This window comes from Oryctolagus cuniculus, chromosome X (genome assembly GCF_051225735.1).
Source record: "Oryctolagus cuniculus isolate XC-2025 breed Fujian yellow rabbit chromosome X, ASM5122573v1, whole genome shotgun sequence".
In the NCBI taxonomy this organism is placed as follows: domain Eukaryota; kingdom Metazoa; phylum Chordata; class Mammalia; order Lagomorpha; family Leporidae; genus Oryctolagus; species Oryctolagus cuniculus.
The window spans coordinates 77,774,415-77,798,182 of record NC_142888.1 but is presented as its reverse complement, the minus strand read 5'-3'; the positions used below and the strand labels follow the sequence as shown (position 1 = coordinate 77,798,182).

Here is a 23,768-nt window from a genome sequence, read left to right as displayed (position 1 = left end):
CTTTCTTCTACGTTCTCGGCTCTGGCTCTCACTGTCTGGCTCACTGTACCTCCGCCTCCCACCCGGGGAATTCTAAGCTCCTACTCGCCCTTATCACAAGTGTCAGCTCCACTCCCAACCTAACAGGATTTGCTGCTCCCACTTCCTTACATCTGCAAAACTATATAAGAGCTGTTCTCCTAGTACAGGCTATTGTTCTCTTGGACAAGGGGAGGCAGCCTGTCGGGTTTCCCCCACCCGACAATAAACCTCCCTGACTCCAGTGTTTTGTGGTGACCTTTCAACAATATGGTATGAATTCTTTTTTAAAAATAATATAGCAAACTAACAAAAGCAAAAAACAGGAAGACAATGAGATACCAATAGGACTGGAGAACAGGACACACATGTGAGAAGTAGTAGAACACACAGGTGAAAAGCAAAGAGAAATTGTAAAGGAACCTGATGGAATAAAGACATAAGCCTCAGCCATTCTCCCCCATTGCCCAAAAGATAGATAAATATTGGAATTTATTGCTTGCCCTTGAATCTTAATTGGGTCTCACACCTTACTGCCTTCATACCCCACTCCCCACAGCCACCTGAAAGACCAGTTGCTGGGACACTTGAAAGACTAGTTCCAGGAATTCACCTCTGCCTGCTGCCCCCTACCCCCACCCCCATCCCTAGCTCTCCTAAAATATAAAAAGGCCGGGCACCTGGGGGTTGGGGCCTTCTGCCATGTGTTCCATCATGTACATGCTGGCAGTTGGGCACCCACCTCTATGAATTATTTTTTCTGAATAAATTTGGTCTGGCTGTAAATTCATACACTGCTGCCTCTATTCTGAGCCTCTTTCCCTAACAGAACTCAAAAAAAAAAAAATCACCCAGAGTGGTAAAGAGAAAGAGATCTTCCTTTTATTTACTGGTTCACTCACCAAATGCCTGCAACAGCAAGGGCTAGGCCAGGCCAAAGCCAGGAACCCAAAACCCCATCTGGATCAAGCAAGTTGGTGGCAGAAGTCCAAGCACTTGACTCATCATCTGCTGCCTCTCAGGTACATTAGTAGGAAACTGGACCAGAAGCGGAGTAGCAGGGACTCGAACTGGCACTCAGATATATGATGAAGACATCCTAAGTGACAGCTTAACCTGCTATGGCATGTGGCCCACCCCTAAGAAGCAATCTTTTTTTTTTTTGAAAGAGAGAGAGAGATCTTCCATCTGCTGGTTCTGCTCAGCCCAGCCCTGCCCCAACCACTGTAGGCAATGGAAGAATGAACAAGAGGACTGAGCTCTGTCTCCCTGCCTTCCTGTCTCTTTCTGTCTTGCTCATTCTTCCTGAAGTAGGCAGGCATACAGGTTAAAATCGATTAGGTTTGTGAGCTGGAAGACCAAGCCTTCGCCACGCCCTTGTGTGACCTCACGCCCTATCTGATACCTTCACCACATCCCTGTGTGACCTCATGCCCCTACCTGGCCACATCTGAGTGACCACCGGCCAATCAGGTTAATTAACCACTCCCCTTTGGAAGTGGGTTAAAAGCCTGGGACATGCTGTGTCCGCCTCTTCTTCCCTGGCCTCTTGTCAGGATGGGGGCTGGCTGTAGCCCTGTGCCTCCAGGGCACGTGGCCTTCAGGCCACCTGCCTCAGGCTTCCTGGCCTAGATGCTCTTCCACGTGGCTGGTTCCTGGTACTCTGTATGAACCCAGATTTACCTCTCTCTCTTAGATAATAAAGCTCTCTCTCTCCTATGATTTCTCTCACTGAATAAAAGCCTAAAATGTACCATGCTGCCTCATTTATTTACGCCAGTATTTAAAATTCTTCTCTAAATATTACGCAAGAACCCTCTCGGGCTTATTAATGTTGGGGATTTATTAAAAAGCATATGGTGATATCGTCTGGCACCCCGAATTTCGATAGCATATGTGGCACCCCAGATGGGACTAGTGGAAAACTCTAAGGGGCTACATTTCTGTATATATTTAGGGGGTCATTTCCGATATCATTCCTTTCGAATTAATTGATTAATTTAATTTTTTAAAAAAACCAGAATGATGTTTATAAAAAATAAAGCTGGGAGAACTAGATAACCACATGCAAATAAATGAACTTGAACCCTCACTTCATATCATCAAGTCAATATGGATAACAGATCTAAATGTAACAGCTAATATTTTAAAAATCAGAAGAACGTATAAGGATAAATCTACATAACACTATGCAATGATTTCTTAGATAAGACACTGTTACTGGTGAAATGGCAGCTGAAAAAAGGTTGTCTCACATGGAAGAAGAATTTCCAAGCGGACAAGGTAAAGAGAAAAGCAAGGTGTATTTAAAAGCAAGATTTATTTAAGTCAGAGACCTCCAGCCAGAGTGACCTGTAGGGAGGCTCCAAGAGAGGTGGTACTGGGGTATTTAAGTACAATTTTGGGGAAGAAAAAAACTTATCAGCTTGACATACAGTTACAAGGCAAGAACAAAACCCATCAAAAGACCTGATCTGTAATCTTTACCCTGTCTGGCTTGCTCTTGATTAAACAAAAGAGCCATCAGAAGACTGGGATAACTAATTTGTCTTAGAGTAAACTGGGAGCTCAGAAGGGTAGAATCACCACTCCCTTGCTATTCTCACGGTAAAATTGGAAGCTACCAAGGGGTGGGGCAGGGGCTTTTGACCTTGCTAAAGATAACTTTTGGGGAAGCAAGCATTTTGCAGTGGTACCAACCTGACTACCCCTGAACACGTCTGACTCCTCACAACACCAAAAGGGCAAACAACAGAAGCAAAAATACAATAACTGGGCTATGTCAAAATTTTTAAATTCTGTGTCTCAAAGTAAACAACTTACAAAACAGGAAAAATATTTGTAAATCACATATTTGATAAGAAACTTGCATACACAGTTAGAAAAAAAAAAAAAACCTTTACAACTCAATAATGAAAAGAAAACCCAATTAGAAAATGGGCAAAGGGCCTGAGTAGACATTTCTCTTACAAAGATGTACCAGTGGATCAATAAGCACATAAAAAGAAGCTCAACATCATTAGCCTTCAAGGACATGCAAATCAAAATCACAATGAGACACCACTTGACACCCATTAGGACAGCTGTAAACAAAAAGATAATAGCAAATGTTACTGGGGGTTGGAAAACAATTTGGCATTCTCTCAAAATGTTAAATATAGAAATATCATATGCCCCAGAAATCCCACTCTTACTTAAAAGAGGTCTTCAAAAAGTTCATGGAAAAAAATGCGTAACAGGGGGGAAAAAACTATGCATGGATTTCAATTTTTATTTTTACCAAAACAAATTTTTATTCAAATTCTATTTTCCATTAACTTAAACCTTTTTTTTTGAAAGGCAAACAGAGAAACATAACAAAACAGATCTGCCATCTCCTGGTTTATTACCTAAATGCCTGCAACAGCCAGGGCTAGACCAAGGCAAAGCCAGGAGCCAGGAACTCCATCCATCTGGATCTTTCAAGCGAGTGGCAATAATCAAGTACTTAAGCCATAAACTGCTGCCTCCCAGGCCCATTAGCAGGAAGCTGGAAGGGAAACAGGAAGTAGCCAGGACTCAAACCAGGCATCTGTTATGGAATGTGGGCATCCCAAGGAGCAAATTAGCTACTGTACCACATGCCTGCCCCATCCATATGTACCTTCATACATACCCGAGAAATAGACACATTTACATGAAAACTTGTATATGAACTTTCATAGCAGTGTTATTTTTTAATACGGAAACAATCTAATTGTCCACCAAATTACGAAGAAACAACATATATAATGGAATGTTATTCAGAGACAAAGGGGAATGCTGCAATCACACATGCTACAACACGAGGTAACTTTGAAAACATAATAGTAAATGAATGAAGTCAGTCATAGAAGGTACTATATTGTATGAATCCATATACATGAAATTTCCAGAACAGACAAACTTATATATAAAAAAATAGATGAGCGATTGTCTAGGGCTAGATAGAGTAGTGGGGGTATGGGCAGGTAGGGAGAATAGGGAGGGACTAATGGGCATGGGTTTCTTTTCAGGATAATGAAAATATTCCAAAATCAGATTGTTCTGATGGGTACACAACCAATAAACACAACAGTCTAAATGGGTGAACTTTTTGTATATGGATTCTATCTCAATAAACTGTTATAAAAGAAAAAAAATAGGGAAGGATGGATGTGGGGAAAAAATCCATGTATCAAACATGAAATTGGAGCTCTACCTGATAACATATATAAAAATTAATTCCAGGGGCCGGCACTGTGGCACAGTAGGTTAAGCTGCAGCTTGGAATGCACCTAGAATTAAGTCCCACTTCCAGTTCTTTTTTTTTTTTTTTTTTTGGACAGGCAGAGTGGACAATGAGAGAGAGAGAGACAGAGAGAAAGGTCTTCCTTTTCCACTGGTTCACCCCTCAATGGCCGCTGCTGCCAGCGCGCTGCAGCCGGTGCACCGCGTTGTTCCAAAGTCAGGAGCCAGGTTCTTCTCCTGGTCTCCCATGCGGCTGCAGGGCCCAAGGACTTGGGCCATCCTCCACTGCACTCCCTGGCCACAGCAGAGAGCTGGACTAGAAGAGGAGCAACCGGGACAGAATCCGGCGCCCCGACCGGGACTAGAACCGGGTGTGCCGGCACCGCAAGTGGAGGATTAGCCTAGTGAGAGTTCTAATCCATCTTCCTTCCAGTGCACATCCTGGGAGGTAGCACATAAGGGTTAAAGTACTTGTTTCCCTGACAACCATGCAGGAGACAGGAATGGAGTCCCTGGCTCCTGGATTCTGCTGTGCCCAGTCTCAGCTGTTGCAGGCACTTGGGGAATGAACAAGCAGATGAAAGACCTCTTTCTGTCTTTCCCTTTCCTTGTGTCACTCTGTCTTTCAAATAAATAAATATTTTTAAAAAACTTATTCCATATTGATTGGGAACTTAAACACCATAATAAAACTTTAAAACTCTTAAGTGTAGACAGGGGGCCAGTACTGTGGCATAGCAGGTTAAGCCTCTGCCCATAATGCTGGCAATCCATATGGGCACCGGTTCAAGATCTGGCTGCTCCACTTCCAATCCAGTTCCATGTTGATGATGTACCTGGGAAGGCAGCAGAAGATGGCCCAGGTCCTTGGGCCCCTTGCGCCCATGTGGGAGTCCCAGAGAAGCTTTGGGCTCCTGACTTGACCTGGCCCAGCCCTGGCCATTGTGGCCATTTGGGAAATGAACCAGTGGAAGGAAGATATCTCTCTCCGTCAAAAAACAAAAAAGTTTTTTAAAAAGTACGTTCAGGCATGTAGACATGGGTCAGTGTTCTGGCACAGCAGGTTAAGCTTGTATTAAGCTATATCCAAGTACCAATGCAAGGAGAACACAGCTGAAGACAGCCCTAGTACTTGGGCCACTGCCATCCATATGGAAGACCAGAAGGAATCAAGGGCTCCTGACTTCATCCTGGCCCAGCCCCAGCAGTTGTGGCCATCTGGGAAGTGAACCAGTGGATCTCTGCCTGTATGTCTCTCTGTATCTGTCTTTCTGCCTTTCAAATAAAATGAAAGTAAATAAATAAAAATTGAAAAAAAAATTGAGGACTTGATATACGCAGTTTGAGGAGACTCAAAGATGCCAATATTCATGTAGTTTCCTCCCTGTATGCGTAACAACAAAATCTGATGCCTGCCCTTTGAAAGCCATTCTTCCACCTTCTTTACAAAGCTCCCTCTGATGTTCCCAAAACCAAATGTCATTTCACACTCTTTGAACATGCACTACAGTTTGTTTTCACTTATAACATTATCTCACACTAACCCAGGGTTTCTCAACCTTTGGCACCACTGACATTTTGGACTAGGTCAACCTATTGTATGGCATACCCTTTTCATTGATGGATGCTTGATGTCAGTAGCATCCCCTAAACTGTGGGGAAAAAAGTCTTTAGACACTGCCAGGTATCACTCCTGGAGGAAAAATCAACCCTCCTCCCTCTCTCAGTGAAAACCTTTATCTAATCTAATAGGTATGTGTGTGAGTTCTGATTTTATTTAACTGTGATATCGTAAAAAAACAGTGCCATGACAGTTATTACATAAAATCAATATAACAAATCCATTCTTACATACTCAGTAAGGTAGGGTAAAGACAGTTACCTATGTTCAATTCACTATTTTTAATTCACACATTTTTTAAAGACTTATTTTATTTATTTGAAAGGCAGAGTTACAGACAGAGGAAGAGACAGAGAGAGAGAGATCTTGCATCCACTGGTTCACTCCCCAAATGGCTGCAATGACCAGGCCTGGGCCAGGCCAAAACCAGGAGCCAGGAGTTTCTTCCGGGTCTCCTAAGTGGGTGCAGGGTCTGAAGCACTTGAGCTATCCTCCATTACTTTCCCAGGTACATTAGCAGGGAGCTAGATCAGAAGTGGAACAGCCAGGACTTGAACTGGAACCCATATGGGATGCCAGCACTGAACACCAGGGCTTTAATCCACTACAGCCAGCACCCACAAATATTCCCCACTGAATACAGACATGCCCAACCAATTAGTTCTGAGTATTACAGATTTGCCTATCACAACTTTTTAAGATTTGTTTATCAGAGAGACACAGTGATATAGAGGAAGAGACAGGGTGAGAAATCTTGAAACTACTGGTTCACCTCCCAAATATCAGCCATGTCCAGAACTGGACCAGGACAAAGCCAAAAGCCAAGAGCTCCACCTGAATCTCCAGTATGGGTAGCAGGAACCATCAAACAGTGGTTTAACCCATTATGCCACAATACCATGGCACGACTATTTAAGACAGGGAAAAATTCACGGTCAGCATTGTGATATAGCAGGTTAAGCCACCACCTGCAATGTAGGCATCCCATGTGGGAGCCAGTTCAAGTTCTGAACCAGCTCCCTTCCTGCTAATGCGGCTGGGAAAGCAGCAGAAGATGGTTCAAGTGCTTGGGCCTTGAATCCAATGTAGGAGACCTGGATGAACACCCTGGCTCCTGGCTTCAGCCTGGCCTAGCCCCAGCTATTGCAGCCATTTTGGGGAATGAATCAGGGGATGGAAGATCTCCCTCTCTATCTCTCCCTCTCCCTTACTCTGCTTTTCAAGTAAATAATTAATAAATATTCATTAAAAAAGGAATGGAAGGGCCAGCACTGTGGCAAAGTTGGTTAAAGCCCCGACCTGAAGCGCTGGTATTCCTATGGGCACTGGTCCAAGTCCTGGCTGCTCCACTTCCGATCCAGCTCTTTGCTATGGCCTGGGAAAGCAGTGGAGGATGGCCCAAGTCCTGGGGCCTCTGTACCTGCATGGGAGACCGGGAAGAAGCCCCTGGCTCCTGTCTTCGGATGGGCTCAGCTCCAGCCCCTGTGGCCATTTGGGGAGTGAACCAGCAGTTGGAAGATATCCCTTTCTCTGTCTCCCCACCTCCCATCTACCTATCTTGTAACTCTTTCAAATAAGTCCTTAAAAAGGGAGGTGTCCAGCTTCCAGTGAAGTCCTGGGTGGTTGTGTACCGCCATCATGGCAGCGGAGAAGGACCACCTGAGCTATTTCACAGTTTATAGGAGCAGTAGTTCGGCTCCTCTGGCGAGAAGGACAACAGCAAGCTGGATGAGACGGATCACAGGGCTCCGAATGCAGCGAAGTCAGGGGGCGGCTGCAAGAATAAGGTGGAGAAGCAGCTGCCAGGACCTGACGCACTGTTCCGGAGTGTGACTCGTTGGGCCTTTCTCTACAATCCACTCAACAAGCAGACAGACTGGGAAAGGCAAGTTGTCAAGGCGCCCGAGGAGCCTCCAAAGGAGTTCAAAATATGGAAGTCAAACTATGTGCGCCTTCCAGAGACCTACACAACGGAGAAGAAACCTCTGCCTCCAGAGCTGGACATGGTAATACGATGGTCTAACATATATGAGGACAAAGGCGATGATGCCCCGCAGAATGCTAAGAAAGCTAGGCTTCTACCGGAAGGGGAGGAGACGTTGGAGTCAGATGATGAAAAAGATGAGCATACTTCTCAAAAGTGCAAAGTAGAACCAGGAGAACCAGCAAAGAAGAAAACATAGAAAACAACAAATGACAAGAATTTCTGGACTGCTACACTTGTTAAAATGTGTCTTTGGGCTGATTAAGTCCATATGGTGGATTATTATGTCACAATGTCTCTATATGTTAATGGACTAATACATATTGCCTCAAGAACTTTCCACTGTGGAATTCATTTTTTATTTAAAACTTGTATGTATTTAAAATTCAAATGGTAACCTGTGATTGTGAAACTGACAACATTGGGAAGCAGTCTTGCTAACACAGAATTGGTGACATGCTTTCAGAATTTTGTCACATGTTAACATGCCAATGTTCTATATGGATCTTTTATAAAGGAATATATTTTTTAAAGTAAATATATTGTACTGTGAACCTTCAGGGTGCTTTTCAACAGTGTTTGTACAGCTCTGGCCCTTGTGGCCAACTGGGGAGTGAACAAGTGGATGGAAAACTCTCTCTCTTCTCTGCCTCTGCCTCTCTGTAACTCTGCCCTTCAAATAAATAAGTAAATCTTTAAAAAAAAATTGTAATTAGTATTACCATTTAAGGAGTGCCTCCTGTGTGCCAGGTGCTTTGTGCCATGTGTTATCTGATCCTCAAACAACCTAGTAAAGTAGGTATTAGTATCCATACTTTATAATAAAGAGATTTTCAGTAACTTGTACAAGATTACACAGGCAATGACTGATGAGTTTGGAATTTAACTCAGGATACTTGAACCCTAAAACCATCACATTAAACCACCTGTCCACTGATCAAAATTTAGTTATTGTATAGAGACTACATTAATTACCATCTCTTCCCCATATCTTCTGTCGTAGGTAGTGAAAATCCTGTGTTCCTGATTATTTGTATGACTCTATACTGTGTACCTAATAATACAATTTCCCTATTAAAAATAAGTTTATTAAAGAGAAAAAAAAAGAATGAAAAAATTCTAGGTTACACATAAGAGTTTCTTAGGAAAATAATTATTAACTGCCAATTTTTAGTAAAATTCAAATTCACTATTGTTCTAGAATTGGTTAGTCTCTACAGAGTTCAAATGAAAATTTACAACAGTTATTTCCATCTCTTGTCACTTTGAGTCCTTAATATTACACTGAAATTAGGCCGGCGTCGCAGCTCAATAGGCTAATCCTCCGCCTTGCGGCACTGGCACACCGGGTTCTAGTCGCGGTCGGGGTGCCGGATTCTGTCCTGGTTGCCCCTCTTCCAGGCCAGCTCTCTGCTGTGGCCCAGGAAGGCAGTGGAGGATGGCCCAAGTGCTTGGGCCCTGCACCCCATGGGAGACCAGGAGAAGCACCTGGCTCCTGCCATCGGATCAGCGCGGTGCGCCGGCTGCAGCACGCCGGCCGCGGCACGCCGGCCGCGGCAGCCACTGGAGGGTGAACCAACGGCAAAGGAAGACCTTTCTCTCTGTCTCTCTCTCTCACTGTCCACTCTGCCAGTCAAAAAAAAATATATTACACTGAAAAATACTTGTCACAAATTATAAAGGAGTACACAGAATCAACAATACTCACAAATACAATGGAGCTTAATTTCCTATTTAGAAAAAAGTTTTCTTTTAAAAAATGTTATCAAAAATACATTAGAGGGGCTAGCACTGTGGTGTAAGTGGGTAAAGCCACCGCCTGCAGTGACAGCATCCCATATTGGCCCTGGTTCCAGTCCCGGCTGCTCCACTTCCAATCCAGCTCTCAGCTATGGCCTGAGAAAGCAGTAGAAGATGGCCCAAGTCCTTGGGCTCCAAAACCCACGTGGGAGACCCAGAAGCAGCTCTGGCTCCTGGCAACGGATAAGCACAGCTCCAGCCATGGTAGTCAACTGGGGAGTGAACCAGCAGATGGAAGACCTCTCTCTCTGCGCCTCTCCTTCTCTCTGTAACTTTGACTTTCAAATAAATAAATCCATCTTTAAAAAATACATTAGAACATTATCTATTATAATCTGCTGACTGGTATTATGTAAGTAGAAGATTATGAATTTATTATTTATTTGCAACAAGAGAAATGTAAAGTGTCGCTCCCCCTCTTCGTGGAGGAGCAACACTGAACCCTGCCTAGGCTTCATATCCGAGTCACGGCACCATTATGTCGCTCCCCCTCTTCGTGGAGGAACGACACAGGACCCTGCGCTGTTCTTTCGTCTGCTCGGCCCTCCCCGGGTTTGCTGCTGGTTCTTCCTGGGTTGGCTACTATCCCTTCCACCTCCGTGGAAGGGCAGTTCCCCCTGGCCACATTCCCCACTTCCGCAGGGGAGCGGCACACCACCGGCCGGCTCTCTCGGGGGCTGCACAGGTGTTCCTTCAGCTAGATGTTCCCCTTAGATGTTCCCCATAGATGTTCCTGGTGCATGCCGTCTCTCTCCTCCTTTATAGTCCTCCTCCGCCAATCCTAACTCGGCTGCCCACACGCCGAGTACGCTGCTCTCCAATCAGGAGCAAGTCCTACAGTTTATTGGTTGAACTGGAGGCAGCTGTGTAAAAGCTGTTTACTTCTCTCCCAGCGCCATATTGTGGGAGAGCAGATGCATAGAATAAGTCTTAATTCCAGTAACTCAGTCTAGTCCGGATTGCTCCCCACAGATCCCCCTTTCTTTTTATTTTTGGCGTTGATACGCGCCTGTCTTCGGTGCCCCGTGGCACACACTCTGCTCTGCTTGCTAGAGTTGCCACAGGTTCTTACAAGTCCTATCAGGCAAACCGAATCCGGGTCCTCTCTTCGCCATGTTATGAGGAGGTTTTTAGGCGCTGATGCGTGCCTGTGTTCGGTGCCCTGCAGCGCATGCTCTGCTCTGCCTGCAGGGGCTTACAAGCCCTAACAATCAGGCAAACCGAATCCAAGCCTTCTCATTGCCGTATTGTGGGGGAGGCCTTACTGATGTTAATTCGTGCCTGTCTTCGGTGACCTGCGGCGCATAAGCTGCTAGCTGCCCGCAGGTGCTCATCGCCTCACTTAATCAGGCAGACCGAATCCAAGCTCTCTCATTGCCATGTTGAGGGGAGGCCTTTCTATTTCTCTATTTCTCTATCTCCGGGCATTCCTATTTCTCCCATTTTACTTCCATCTTCCAGCATTCCTATTTCTCTCACTTTACTTCTAAACTTCTGTTTCTCTTATCCCCGCAGCTTCCCGCTCTCATTCTTATCCCCGCGGCTTCCCGGCTGCGCCCCGCCGGCGGGCTCCGCCCCGAGGCTGCTTCTCGGCGCCTCGCCGGCTCTGAGCCGCTTCAGCCCGCGCCTCTCTCATCTGCGCGGCTTGGCTTCGCGCGCTCCGCGGTCTCCACGCCCTTCGCGTCTGCACCACGGCCTCGCGCCAGCCCCGTTCCCTATCTATTCACGCCCCGTGCTCTCTCTGCACGCGGTGGCTTCCGCGAGTCACACAGCGTAGCTTACGTGTCCGCCACTAGCATTCAATCTAAGTTCCCCGGGCTAGCCTGGCGAATTCAACCCAGCTTACGTCTCCGCCCCACGGTTTGGCTTCCCGTCCTTTGCTCCCCGGGCTAATCAGACGGACCCCAATCTGGCTTACGTTTCAGCTTCTGGTTTCAACTTTTCGCCCCCCATTCCCGGGCTAACTTGAGAATCCCAAAGTGGCTTTCGTATCCGCCTCGGCCTGCCCCCCGCGGCTTCAATTTCCCTAACATTTTTCTCTACCCGGTATGTTTCCCCAAGCTTTCCTCCAACAATACTCCTCCCTCATTTCTCCTGGCCTCTCCCCACAGTCTGCATCCGAGTCTGTTTGTTCTAGCTTTCACTTTCGCTTTCGACCTTAGAGATTTCTCCCAGCTTCCCCCCCGTAGTCCGTAGTCCGTATCTGAGTCTATGCCTAGGCTTTCAATAGCTTCTTCCGGCACCCTTTTTCGTCCGGCTTTTCCCTAGGCTGTTTGCTAGTCTCTCTCTCCGGTATTTTCCCAGTTCTTCCCGTTTCTTCCCTCCTAAGTTTGCTATCTGTCCTAGGTTTCCTATCCGAGTCATGGCACCATTATGTCGCTCCCCCTCTTCGTGGAGGAGCAACACTGAACCCTGCCTAGGCTTCATATCCGAGTCACGGCACCATTATGTCGCTCCCCCTCTTCGTGGAGGAACGACACAGGACCCTGCGCTGTTCTTTCGTCTGCTCGGCCCTCCCCGGGTTTGCTGCTGGTTCTTCCTGGGTTGGCTACTATCCCTTCCACCTCCGTGGAAGGGCAGTTCCCCCTGGCCACATTCCCCACTTCCGCAGGGGAGCGGCACACCACCGGCCGGCTCTCTCGGGGGCTGCACAGGTGTTCCTTCAGCTAGATGTTCCCCTTAGATGTTCCCCATAGATGTTCCTGGTGCATGCCGTCTCTCTCCTCCTTTATAGTCCTCCTCCGCCAATCCTAACTCGGCTGCCCACACGCCGAGTACGCTGCTCTCCAATCAGGAGCAAGTCCTAGCAGGATCAGCTCCTGCAGGTTACTGGTCGAACTGGAGGCAGCTGTGTAAAAGCTGTTTACTTCTCTCCCAGCGCCATATTGTGGGAGAGCAGATGCATAGAATAAGTCTTAATTCCAGTAACTCAGTCTAGTCCGGATCGCTCCCCACAGTAAAGATGAAAAGTTAAAGTTCAACCTTTACCAGACTGAATATGCTAGTTAAAATTGAGACTAAACACAAATTGTTATAAAACAGAAACATACAGTTTTCTTGTATTACATTAAATGGTTCCCAGGGGTGTAAGGTATTTCTATCAGAGAGTATACAACCATTTCTGGAACTTCTCAGAGAACTGATTATAAGAGTATTATAAATACTTCAAGAAGTACCCAAATATACCCACAGTGTAGAGAGAAACAAGATTTTCATTTCTAGGTCAGGATAAGTAGCCTCTATAGAATGGGGGCCAAGAGAATAGTTCAAGCACCACTCAAAGTGAATTCCTGGGCTGGGTTGGGCTGGGCTAAAGAGAACAATACGCGCTTTTGCTAACTTACACAGTGTGCCTCGGACTTTAAACAAAATACCACTTCCCAGCACATCCATATGCTCTAAGCCTTCAATTACTTTTATTTGTGAAAAGTGTCCCTAGCATCACCGGAAATGCAAATAAAGAAATAAAAACACCAAAGAAACTTTACCAAAAGCTGCCTACTATCCATTTTCCTCAAAGCAAAACTTAGAGAAAATAAGGTAGGTTCTGGATTTTATCTACCTTTATGTTTTTGATGCCAAAAAATGCTCTAGAGTTTATATTACAAATAATCTGAATTGAAATATGAAATTTTAAACCTTAAGCAAAGCATTCTACTAATCTTGATTCTAAAATATCCCAATCAACCATACTTTTGAAGTTTTTTTTTAAGATTTATTTATTTACTTAAAAGTCAGAGTTATAGAGAGAAAGAAAGAGAGAGAGAACAAATTTCCATCCAACTGGTTCACTTCCCAGATGGCTGCAAAGGCCAGGGCTAGACCAGATAGAAGCTAGGAGCTTCACTCAGGTCTCCCATATGGGTGGCACGGATCCAAACACTTGAGCCATCTTCCATTGCTTTTCCCAGGCCACTAGCAGGAAGCTGGATCAGAAGAGGAGCAGCTGGGACAGGAACTGGAGCCCATACCGGGATGTTGGAATTATGGGCAGCAGCTTTACCCATTATGCCACAATGCTGACCCCCACTCTTTTGTTCTTTTTTTTTTTTTTTTTTTTTGGACAGGCAGAGTTAGACAGTGAGAGAGAGAGAGAGAGAGAGAGAGAGAGAGAAAGGTCTTCCTTTTTCCGTTGGTTCACCCCCCAAGTGGCCGCTACGGCCAGCGTGTTGCAGCCGGTGCGCTGCACCAATCCGAAGGCAGGAGCCAGGTGCTTCCTCCTGGTCTCCCATGCAGGTGCAGGGCCCAAGCACTTGGGCCATCCTCCACTGCACTCCCGGGCCACAGCAGAGAGCTGGACTGGAAGAGGAGCAACCGAGACAGAATCCAACACCCAGACCGGGACTAGAACCCGGGGTGCCAGAGCCACAGGTGGAGGATTAGCCTAGTGAGCCGCGACGCCAGCCCACATTTTTGTTCTTAAACACGGCAAACACCTAACTTTTCAGATAGCTTTTCCAAACTAACTTAACCCAACCCCCAATAAAAATCCTTATGACACAATTCTACAACATTTATTTATGCAATTTATTGAAGTACTATTTTGAATATTGTCATATATTATCATGTAATTCTTTTCTAATTATTAGGCATATTACTGTATATATTCAACTATTTTATAAATCCTTCAAGGACAAGAACCATGTCTTTCTTTTTTGTTGGCTACAATCAAGTTTCCAAATTTGGGAATTCAATAAATGCTTGCTTAATGACTGTATTCTAAAAAAACCAGACAGAAAGGCATAACGCTATGTAAATAACAAATACAATACAAAAACAGGACATACCACAAACAAAAACTGGATAACCTATTAAGTTAAATAAGCATTTTTCATAATAAATAAACCATTTATTGCTCTAGTGCTTAATAATCATTATAAAGGCAGAATGTGATATAGTAGAAACAACACTAGGATAGTGCTAGTGAAAAACCCACACTCTGCCATACAGTTTAACTTTCGGTAAATCATTTAACCTGTCTCAACCACATGGAGTAATTACTATGTACTGTGCCAAGCTCACAGGGTTATCACTAGGATGTAATAGGATAATATATATGAAAGTGCTTGTAAATTTATAAAGAACTGCATAAATGATATTTTAATGGTGAACATACCCTCTAATTGTTTAAAAATAACAATTTTAAAACATCTAATGTTTTATTTTAAAATATGAACTTGCAAAAGAAGGAAATTAAGGGCCAACTCCTCATGTTATAGAAGCCATCATTGAATAAAATGAATTACCACTAGGTTTCAACAACTCAAATTCACTATAGCAATTAAAATGAGTGAAATGTCAAAAATGCACTTCACATTCAAATTTTCAAGAAGACATTTACTACACAAAGTAAGGCAGATATTTGAATCAGGCGACAAAATAACAATCACAAGTTCATTCCACTAAATTCATTAAAAAAAGCAAGGACCTTCACCTAAGTAGCAAAATAGACACCACATTTATCTGGCTCAGTTTTAAACCTGATCCAATGCACCATGCCCCACAGTTGAAAAGGTGAACCAATACACGTAGGACATGCTTGAGTTGACTCCTGGTTTTCAGGAAAACACGTGATTATCCAGAACACAGCACTATCTGACGTATATTAGAATTCCTAAATTTGTTTCACAGACCTACTGCGCATGGACATAAAGAGGTGATGCTGTATAAAGAAGTAGAGGGAGCAGCTGCAAGTAGGCTGAAGCACATCCACTTATTTGTAGAACTGGTGACAAAGTCAACTATGAAAAATTTCAAGATTTTTTTGGGTAACAATTTAAATTCATTTTCAAGTCAACAAATTATACTAACTATCCAGATGTACCAAAAAGTTCTAAGGTAATTATGCCTTCATCTTGCCAAATCTACCCACAGACCTTCTCAGAGAAGAGATTAAAGCCAGAGTCAGCTACTTTCCTGAAACAGATTATCAACTCTCTGATCCCAGGTTGAATGTCCTTAGGTGAGTGAGGATTTTAACCAAGGAGTATCTGGAAGGCAGTTCTACTCAAAAAAAAGTCAGGAGCATAATGCACCATTTGGTTTCAAATACACTGGCAACCCTCCCCTCCTTGTAAATGTTAATCTCCTCAAGAGGCTGCCATCATCATTTAGTTTTGAGCTTCATCCCAGTAAGGGGAAGTAAGGCTGAAGAAGGAAAGAGAAACAAGGAGGGTAGCATGATAGGGACAGGCAGGAGAAGACGACACCGGAAATGCAAATAGAGAAGTAAAAACACCAAAGAAACTTTACCAACAGCTGCCTACTATCCATTTTCCTCAAAGCAAAACTTAGAGAAAATAAGACTTCATGTCTACATGTTTTGAAGGAAATATTTTCTTACTGCAAATGTATTGAACAGTGCCAAATGTAAGCCAGAGTTATGCATGGAAAAGACAGGTTCCTAGTGAATTTCTACTCCTGATATCATGAGCAGACACAATACAATGGGAAAAAATGAGTATCTGCTTCACAGTTTGATGAAAAGAACACTGGGCTACAATTTGAACACTAAGTTCCTAGTTTTGATTTTCACTCTCTTGACAAGTGGCATTGGGTTTAATCACTAAATTTTTATCAATGTTCTCATTCAAACTACAAATATTTCTTGAGTGTCTAAAAAAGTTAGCTATTTTATGGTTTTTCAACCCTGACTACACATTAGACTCATGTGGGAAGCTTTTTTTTTTTTTTAAGTCCCTTAGCTACTGAGATTCTGAATTAATTGGTCTGGAGTGGGGTCTAGGTATAGGTTTAAAAATCAAAACAAAACAAACAAACAAACCCTCCAGTACGATTTTAAAGTGCAGTCAGAGAGTATGGAAACACTGGTCTATTTCATCTTATGTGTATGTGAGGAATGGCAATATATCATAAAAAGCCCTCTCCCCTGCTTTTGAAATTTATCAATTTCCCCTTGTTTCAGCCAAGATCCTTATCACCCTTCACAAACAGAATAGCTTCTTAATTATTTTCCCTTCTTCCCAGTCTCTTCTCAACCTAATAAATAATTGTTTGTTCAACTAGTAAGTTTGCTTCTAAAATATTATTCCATGGAAAGTCACTTTAAGAGCAGTATAAGATTATCATACAGAACTTTCTTGATCAAAGCAAAGACCTACTGTGTATATATGTATGTGTGTATTTATGTGTATGTGTATGTATGAAAGCATGTATGAATGCATAACCTCAAGCATGCTGTTTCTTCAGTTTCGGTGTATCTATCTTCATTTACACAGAATGGATACTGGTCTCTACATTCAAAACTATTGCCCCTAAATATTTAATGGCTGAATTTTGTCAAAAGTAAATGTCAAGTTAAGTCTCTACTTACAACACCAGCATCCCCTATCATAGTGCCAGTTGGAATCCTGGCTGCTGTGTTTCCAAACCAGCTCCCTTCTAATGTGCCTGGGGAGGCAGCAGATTATGGCCCAAGTGCTTGGGCGCCCCTGCCATCCACACAGGAGATCCAGATGGAATTCCAGGCTCCTGTACACAGCCCGGCTCAGCCCTGAATATTGTGGCCATTTGGGGGAGTGAACCAGCAGGCAGAAGGTCTCTCTCTTTCTCTGTTTCTTCCTCTTTTTATCTACCTTCCAAGTAAGTAAATAAATCTTTTTAAAATAAGTAAATCTTTTAAAAAATAGCAAACAAGTCCCTGGCAGATATCTCATTTAAATGGAAAAATAAGCACCACAAGTTTTTTTAGTCTGATTCTGGGATCAAGAGACATATATTTAAATGAAAAAATAAAAGTACAATGAAGGGGAATTATTTCAAGAAGTCCCATGTTACTATAAACACTAATAAAGTTTATACTTCTGGTTTGTACTGAAGCTTACCTCAGAAAACCAACTGAATGAGGACTTAAAAGCCAAAGGTTGTAACTGAGAAGATAATATTAATTATTTATGAGAAATATCAAAACCAATAAAAGGAATATATAATGAGAAAACTGAACAAGTATATGGCTTAATTCCTGCCTTTTAAGGGACTCTCCCATCTTCTTAGGGACAGCAAGACACAAATGAAAAAAAGAAAGAAAGCTAGCACTGCCAAGTAAGTGGTAAAGACAATAAGTACCATGGGAATTCAAAGACACAGGAGACTGCTGTGGGCTAAGGGAGTTGGAGACAGCTTCTTGGAAAAGCTGAGGTTTGAACACAATTAAATAGGTGGAGAAGAGGGGGAAATCTCCAACATGCTGATGACCTTATACAAAGATGAGACAGAAATGCACAAAATACACTGAAGGGAGGGAGATCAAGTTGGAAGAGAGGGTTCTATGCAGGAGGGTTTCAGAGATAAGGTTTCAACAATAAATTGGAGCCAGACAGTGAAAGCCCTGAATGCTAAGCTAAGATGCTTAAACTTTCTCCTGCAGATAAAATGATCCTTTATAGATTACAAAGAACAATAAGCAAAGAAAGATACTCTATAATAATGCAGCCTGAAACCATTTTTCTTGAAGCCTTTGAAGAACATACCAAAGTAGTATAATATCCTGCCAAAACAGTGATGAACATGTGAATGTATTGTTTAAGAAATCTGTTGAGAGTGAAGCAGTAAATACTCAAATGTGCTTTCCAAAATACAGAATTAGGGACCAATTACACATTCATCGTTCCCAGGGTAATTCCTAAGAGAATCAATCAATGGATGGAAAGCTTCAATTTTAGGTTTTCTTCCTCTTCCAACCCACATACCTTGATTTAATATATAGACACTAAATATTCTGAAATTACCTTGTTCTTAATGTCTCCTACTACTTCTCATTATGAGTGAATTTACTTACTATATTGTTTCAGAATTCACCACATCTGTGAAAATAATTTTGCCCATTATTTATTTCAACAAAGCAGATGAAAAGAGACAGATAAATAACGCATTTAAAGATTATGAAAAGCAAAAATCCTTTCATCAAACCAAAACACACGTAAAATAATCAGCAGAGTGGGGAAGAGTGTGTAGATTTAAAAAAAAATGCCAGCCACAACAAAGACTACCAGACACAGTACGCACAACACTACAATAGCCAATTTCTCACCCAAAATGTGAACCCATTAATCCACAACTCCAATTTTTTTCTCAAAGAAAAATCCCTTAAAATTTTTGGCTCTTTCTGCTATAAAAATGAAGACTAACATCACTTAAAGCAAGGATTATCTTTCCCCCAGGAACCAGACACGTAAGTGATTGATGATTTAATTTACCACCGCAGCAAATACTAATTTAACCACCACTACCTTCTTCAACACCGAGAAAATGAAAAATCTCTATCTTTAAAGGCATACGTGACAAGAAAGAAGCGAAGAGAGTCTTAGGATGATTAAACCGTAAACAAAATAAGAACGCAGACCACGGCGACCCTGCCGCCGTACTTGGGGAAAGGGGCTCTGCTGCTCTAGCGGGCATGGATGTCTTTAAGGAGCCTGTGGAGACAGAATTTTACGGACCGTCTGCTGGGGGGGAGGGGGGTGTTGTTGTTCCGGGAACATCCAGGAGAGTTGAAAGAAGCGCACTAATAAGGGTGTCAATACCTCCCTCCCACCCTTTCTAAGAAAAGTCGCCATCACAATAATGCCCTTTCACCCCGACACTGCTCTCCTGTATCCATACATCCTTGGCTCCCCCTCCACTAGCCCCTCCTCACTCCTCTCGGGTTCAGGAGAATGAGCTGCTGGGACTCTGTCAGTCCCGCCGCCCCCGCGCACCCGCCCAGACCAGCCTAGCCCAACAACGCGGCCACGCAGCCACCCACTCCCCCACCTCCTCCTTCGCAATCCAGCCCCCCCCCAAGCCCCCCGCCCCGTCCTGTCACCTGCTTGGGTGGTGTCCGTCAGGTCGTAGCCGCTACCGGGGAAGTCTCGGAGTTTCCTACCACTGAGGCTCAGGATGCCAGAGTTGCCCGCCTCCTCCAGGGCCCGGTCCAGGCTCCTCACGGTGTGTTGAGGCTGCAGGCTCCCTGGGTTCCACTGCGGCCCGTTGGGGAACGGCTGACCGAAAAGAGTCGGTACCGGGATAGGCACTACCACGGTCCCGCCACTGCCGCCGCCGCCGCCGCCGCCGCCGCCACCTCCCCCTCCGGCCCCGCCGCCGCCGCCTCCGGCCGCGACACAGCCGCCGCTACTTCCACCTCCACCACAACCACCGCCCCCGCTGTTACCACCACCTCCCTGACTCGCCGCCATGTTCCTGGGAGAGAGAATAGCCCCCGACAATACTCAGCCAGTGTCGTGAGTGTAGGGGGTTCTTAGAACGCATGCGCAGGATCAGGCGGAGGGGGTGGGGGGGGCGAGATAGAGGGTTGGAAGGAACCAGGGGGCGGGCTGGGAGGAGGTGTGGAATAGAGAGGAGATGATGTTCGAAAGTATAGTACGCTTGCTTAAATAAACGTGCCATCAGAGGAAGGATGCTAAATCCTGGTTCCACGGCTTTGGGTACCAAATCTTGCAAAGCGACACCAGTCGTTTGGGCGATGGGTGTCCAAATCTCCAAGTTGCAGCAGCTTTTTCGTTCTGCAAAACAAAAACAAGTATATGAGATAGGCATGAGGAGGATTCCTTTCCGAATGCATAGAAACACCATTTAGAAGGACAATGAGGCAGCTTTCTGGGAGGCTTACTGGAAATACCTCAGGAATCATTTAGCAGTGTTAACGCTGTCCCGAGGAGGCACTGAGTGAGGGAGGAAAATGAACGCAGGATTGAGTCTTAGGCAGATATGAATTCTGCCATCCTTTAGAACTCCAAAGTAGGAAAGACTTTCTATTTTCAGGGAAGCCTCTCATCTCAGTGTGTGGGTCTCAGCCCAAATGCTGCCTTCCAAAACTTGGAAGAGTTCTCCACATTCTGTTCTACCACTCTTTGAAGTTGTGCCAAGATCTCTGAAATATCCCTAGTTTCTTATCATGTCAATATCGGCTGGTGAAAAATGCTTTGATCATCAAATAACCTTAAAGGTTATTTTTGAAATACAACTTCGGAGTTAAATGGAATCCTAAATATTTAACATTGGGTATATGAAGCCAATCAATCGTGGACTGTTAGGAGTTCATTTTTAGAACTTGAAAATTTTTTAACATAGAAGATCAAGAGAAGAAAGTGCAGACTCCTTCAGGCATTCCAGGCCTCCAAGTTCTGACTCCAAACTACCTATTTACGTGTTCACCAAACCACTTAGGCAGCTGCCACTCCTCTTCTCCCCACCCTCTCCACTTCCAATCACTCAAATCTTTTCACTAGCATTCATTAAAGTCACTGAAGAAAACTATATAAATGCTTGGCATACTCAGTTCTCATTAATCTAAAGATTGTATACATCTCTGTCACATCTACTTCAATTTACCAGTAGGTCAACACTTTTCATTTTGTTACAAATCTCCACTTCACAAACGTTTATTTTACCCTGGGCTATACTTTTTTTTAATATTTATTTATTTATTTATTTGAAAGACAGAGTTACAGAGAGGCAGAGGCAAGAGAGAGAGGTCTTCCATCTACTGGTTCACTCCCCAAATGGCAGCAACGGCAGTAGCTGAGCCAATCTGAAGCCAGGAGCCAGCAACTTCTGGGTCTCCCATGCAGATGCAGGGGCCCCAAGCACCTGGGACATCTTCCACTGCTTTCTGAGGCCATAGCAGGGAGCTGGTTCAGAAGTGGAGCAGCCAGGACTGGAACAGGCTCATATATGGGATGCCAGCACTGCAGGCAGCAGCTTTACCCACTATGCCACAGCGACGGCTGCTGTGGGCTCTACTTTGTAAACAAATACAGAAAGAATTATCAGTTAAGTTAAATGATTATGTTGTGAGAAATTACACTCACCATATGTATGACACATAAGAGAAAAAGAACTGAGAATCAGACACTACACAGTGAATTAGCGACTGAAAAGAAATTATAAATTAATGTTATACCTTATATTGCATATTCCTTATAACTCAAAACAAAGCAAGTATTAGAGAATTTCCAGAATTAAGAGAGGTGAAGAAGGAAACCAAATTAGAGAAAAGATTACAAAAGGAAATATTTTAATAAACAGTCATTAAGAACTTTGCAGTCATTCAAATCAATGTATTGGACTCCACAAAAAATATAACCTGAGGATCATAGGATCTGTAAAGTAAAATGGCCATGTACAATCAAATTTAAGAAGGAACTAATCTTTTAAATATTTTAAAGTCAGTCTTAGTAAAACAAAAAAAATGACAAGCATAAAAATAAAGTAGGTATACCTGAAAATCAGGCAAAATAAGATTTTGGAGAGCTCTTCGACAAGAACACCAAGGCCAAACAGAGGTAAAAGATTTAGAAGAGAAAGTATAAAGTTTAGAAATTTGTCCCAACCTTTTAATTAACTCTGTAATACTCGAAAAAAATGACTTAAAGCCTTTATATTTCAGTGTCTTCATAGGTAACACTGGAAAATAACAATAATGCTTAAAATGATCATCCCTCTAGATCGATGAAGCATTGATTCCAGACTCTGCTCTGGATACCAAAATATAAAATGGTGTAAGGGCCAGCATTGTGGCAGAGCAGCTTCTGACACCAGCGTCCCATATCAGAGCACTCCTTTCATAGTCCCAGCTGCTCCACTTCCCATCCAGCTCCCTGCTAATGCACCTGAGGAAGCAGCAGAAGATGGCCCAAGGACTTGGGCCCCTGCCACCCATGTGGGAGACCAAGATGGAGTTTCTGGGAGGGTCCTGGAACTGGTCTTTCAGGTGTCCTGGGGGGTCCTTGGGAACCTGTGAAAGAATGCGAGGGGTGGGGGTGTAATAAAGGCAATAGGGTGTGAGACTCAGTTGAGATTCAAGGGCAAGGAATAAATTCCAATGTTTATCTATCTTTTGGGCAATAGGGGAGAATGGCTGAGGCTTATGTCTTTATTCCATCAAATACTATAGTATTACTTGCATGGAAAATGGTTCCTGGCACTACTTACTGAGAAGTGAATGAATGCCAGGTATTGTGCTCAGCATATATGATGTTATTTATTCTCACAACAATCTTATGTGAAGAATATACTATTTTCCCTCATCTATAAAATGAAAGAACAAAAGTACATATTTTGCAGGATTGTTATATTGAGTGACAACATATATAAAGCAATTAAAACAGTTATTGGCAAATAGTAAGCCCTATTTAAATATTATTATTACAGTCAGCTCTCTGTATCAGTGGGTCTTGTGTTGTGGGTTCTACTAAACGGTCAAAAATAGGAAAGGGCCAGTGCTGTGGCATAGCAGATAAAGCCACCACCTGCATTGCCGTAATCCCATGTGGGTGCCAGTTCAAGCCCGGCTGCTCCACTTCCAATCCAGCTCCCTGCTAATATGCCTGGGAAAGCAGCAAAAGATGGTCCAGGTGCTTGGGCCCCTACACCCATGTGGGAGACCTGGAAGAAGCTCCTGGCTCCTGGCTCCAGATCGGCGCAGCTCGGGCCATTGTGGCCATTTGGGGAGTGAACCAGCAGATGGAAGACCTCTCTCTCTCTCTCTCTCTCTCTCTCTCTCTGCTTCTCCCTCTCTCTCTGTGTAACTATGACTTTCAAGTAAAATAAATAAATCTTAAAAAAAAAAAAAAAAAGGAGCTGAGGCAAGACTCCATCTCAGGCACACATTCCAGGAAGTGGCTTAACCTACTTCACCACAACACCTACCTGTAATGAACTCATTAATCCTACAGTTAACATTTGTTAACTCAAAAACGAATTGATCAAATGTATGAATAATCACTGCTACTTAAAAAAAACTATTACATACCTAATCTTCAACGTTGGTGCCAACCCTGTTATGTTCTATCTTGATTAGAATCCCTGCTCTGACACTTATAAAATGTGAAATGTAAGAAAAGTGACTTAACCTCTCACTCAGATTCAGTCTCAGATTCCTCATCTGTAAACCAGAGATCAAGGCCAAATATCTGACACAGTGGTTGAGATTGCTTGGTACACCCACGTTCCATATACGAGTGCCTAGGTTTGAGTCCCAGCTCGGCTTCTGATTCCAGCTTCCCGCTAATCTACACCCCGGGAAGCAGCAAATGATGCCTCAAGCACTTGAGTTCCTGCTGCCCTTGTAAGAGAACC

The 23,768-nt window shown here is 43.7% G+C and overlaps 1 protein-coding gene and 1 pseudogene across 7 annotated transcripts in view; one reads left to right on the top strand and one right to left on the bottom strand.

The window, feature by feature from the left end:
• LRCH2 (leucine rich repeats and calponin homology domain containing 2) overlaps window positions 1-19,986 on the bottom strand; it is a 134,572-nt gene extending 114,586 nt beyond the window's left edge. For 2 of the 7 annotated variants that reach the window (XM_051827276.3, XM_051827277.3), the window contains exon 1: window positions 19,495-19,892. In XM_051827276.3, coding sequence (XP_051683236.1) covers window positions 19,495-19,864 — 370 coding nt within the window. In that variant the 5' untranslated portion in view covers window positions 19,865-19,892. Of the gene's footprint in view, window positions 1-19,494 lie in introns of all 7 variants that reach the window. The other 5 variants (XM_051827272.3, XM_070066580.2, XM_051827273.3 and 2 more) reach the window with 5 other exon arrangements.
• LOC138847523 (UPF0690 protein C1orf52 pseudogene) lies at window positions 7,526-8,240 on the top strand (annotated as a pseudogene).
• Window positions 19,987-23,768: the final 3,782 nt, after the last annotated feature.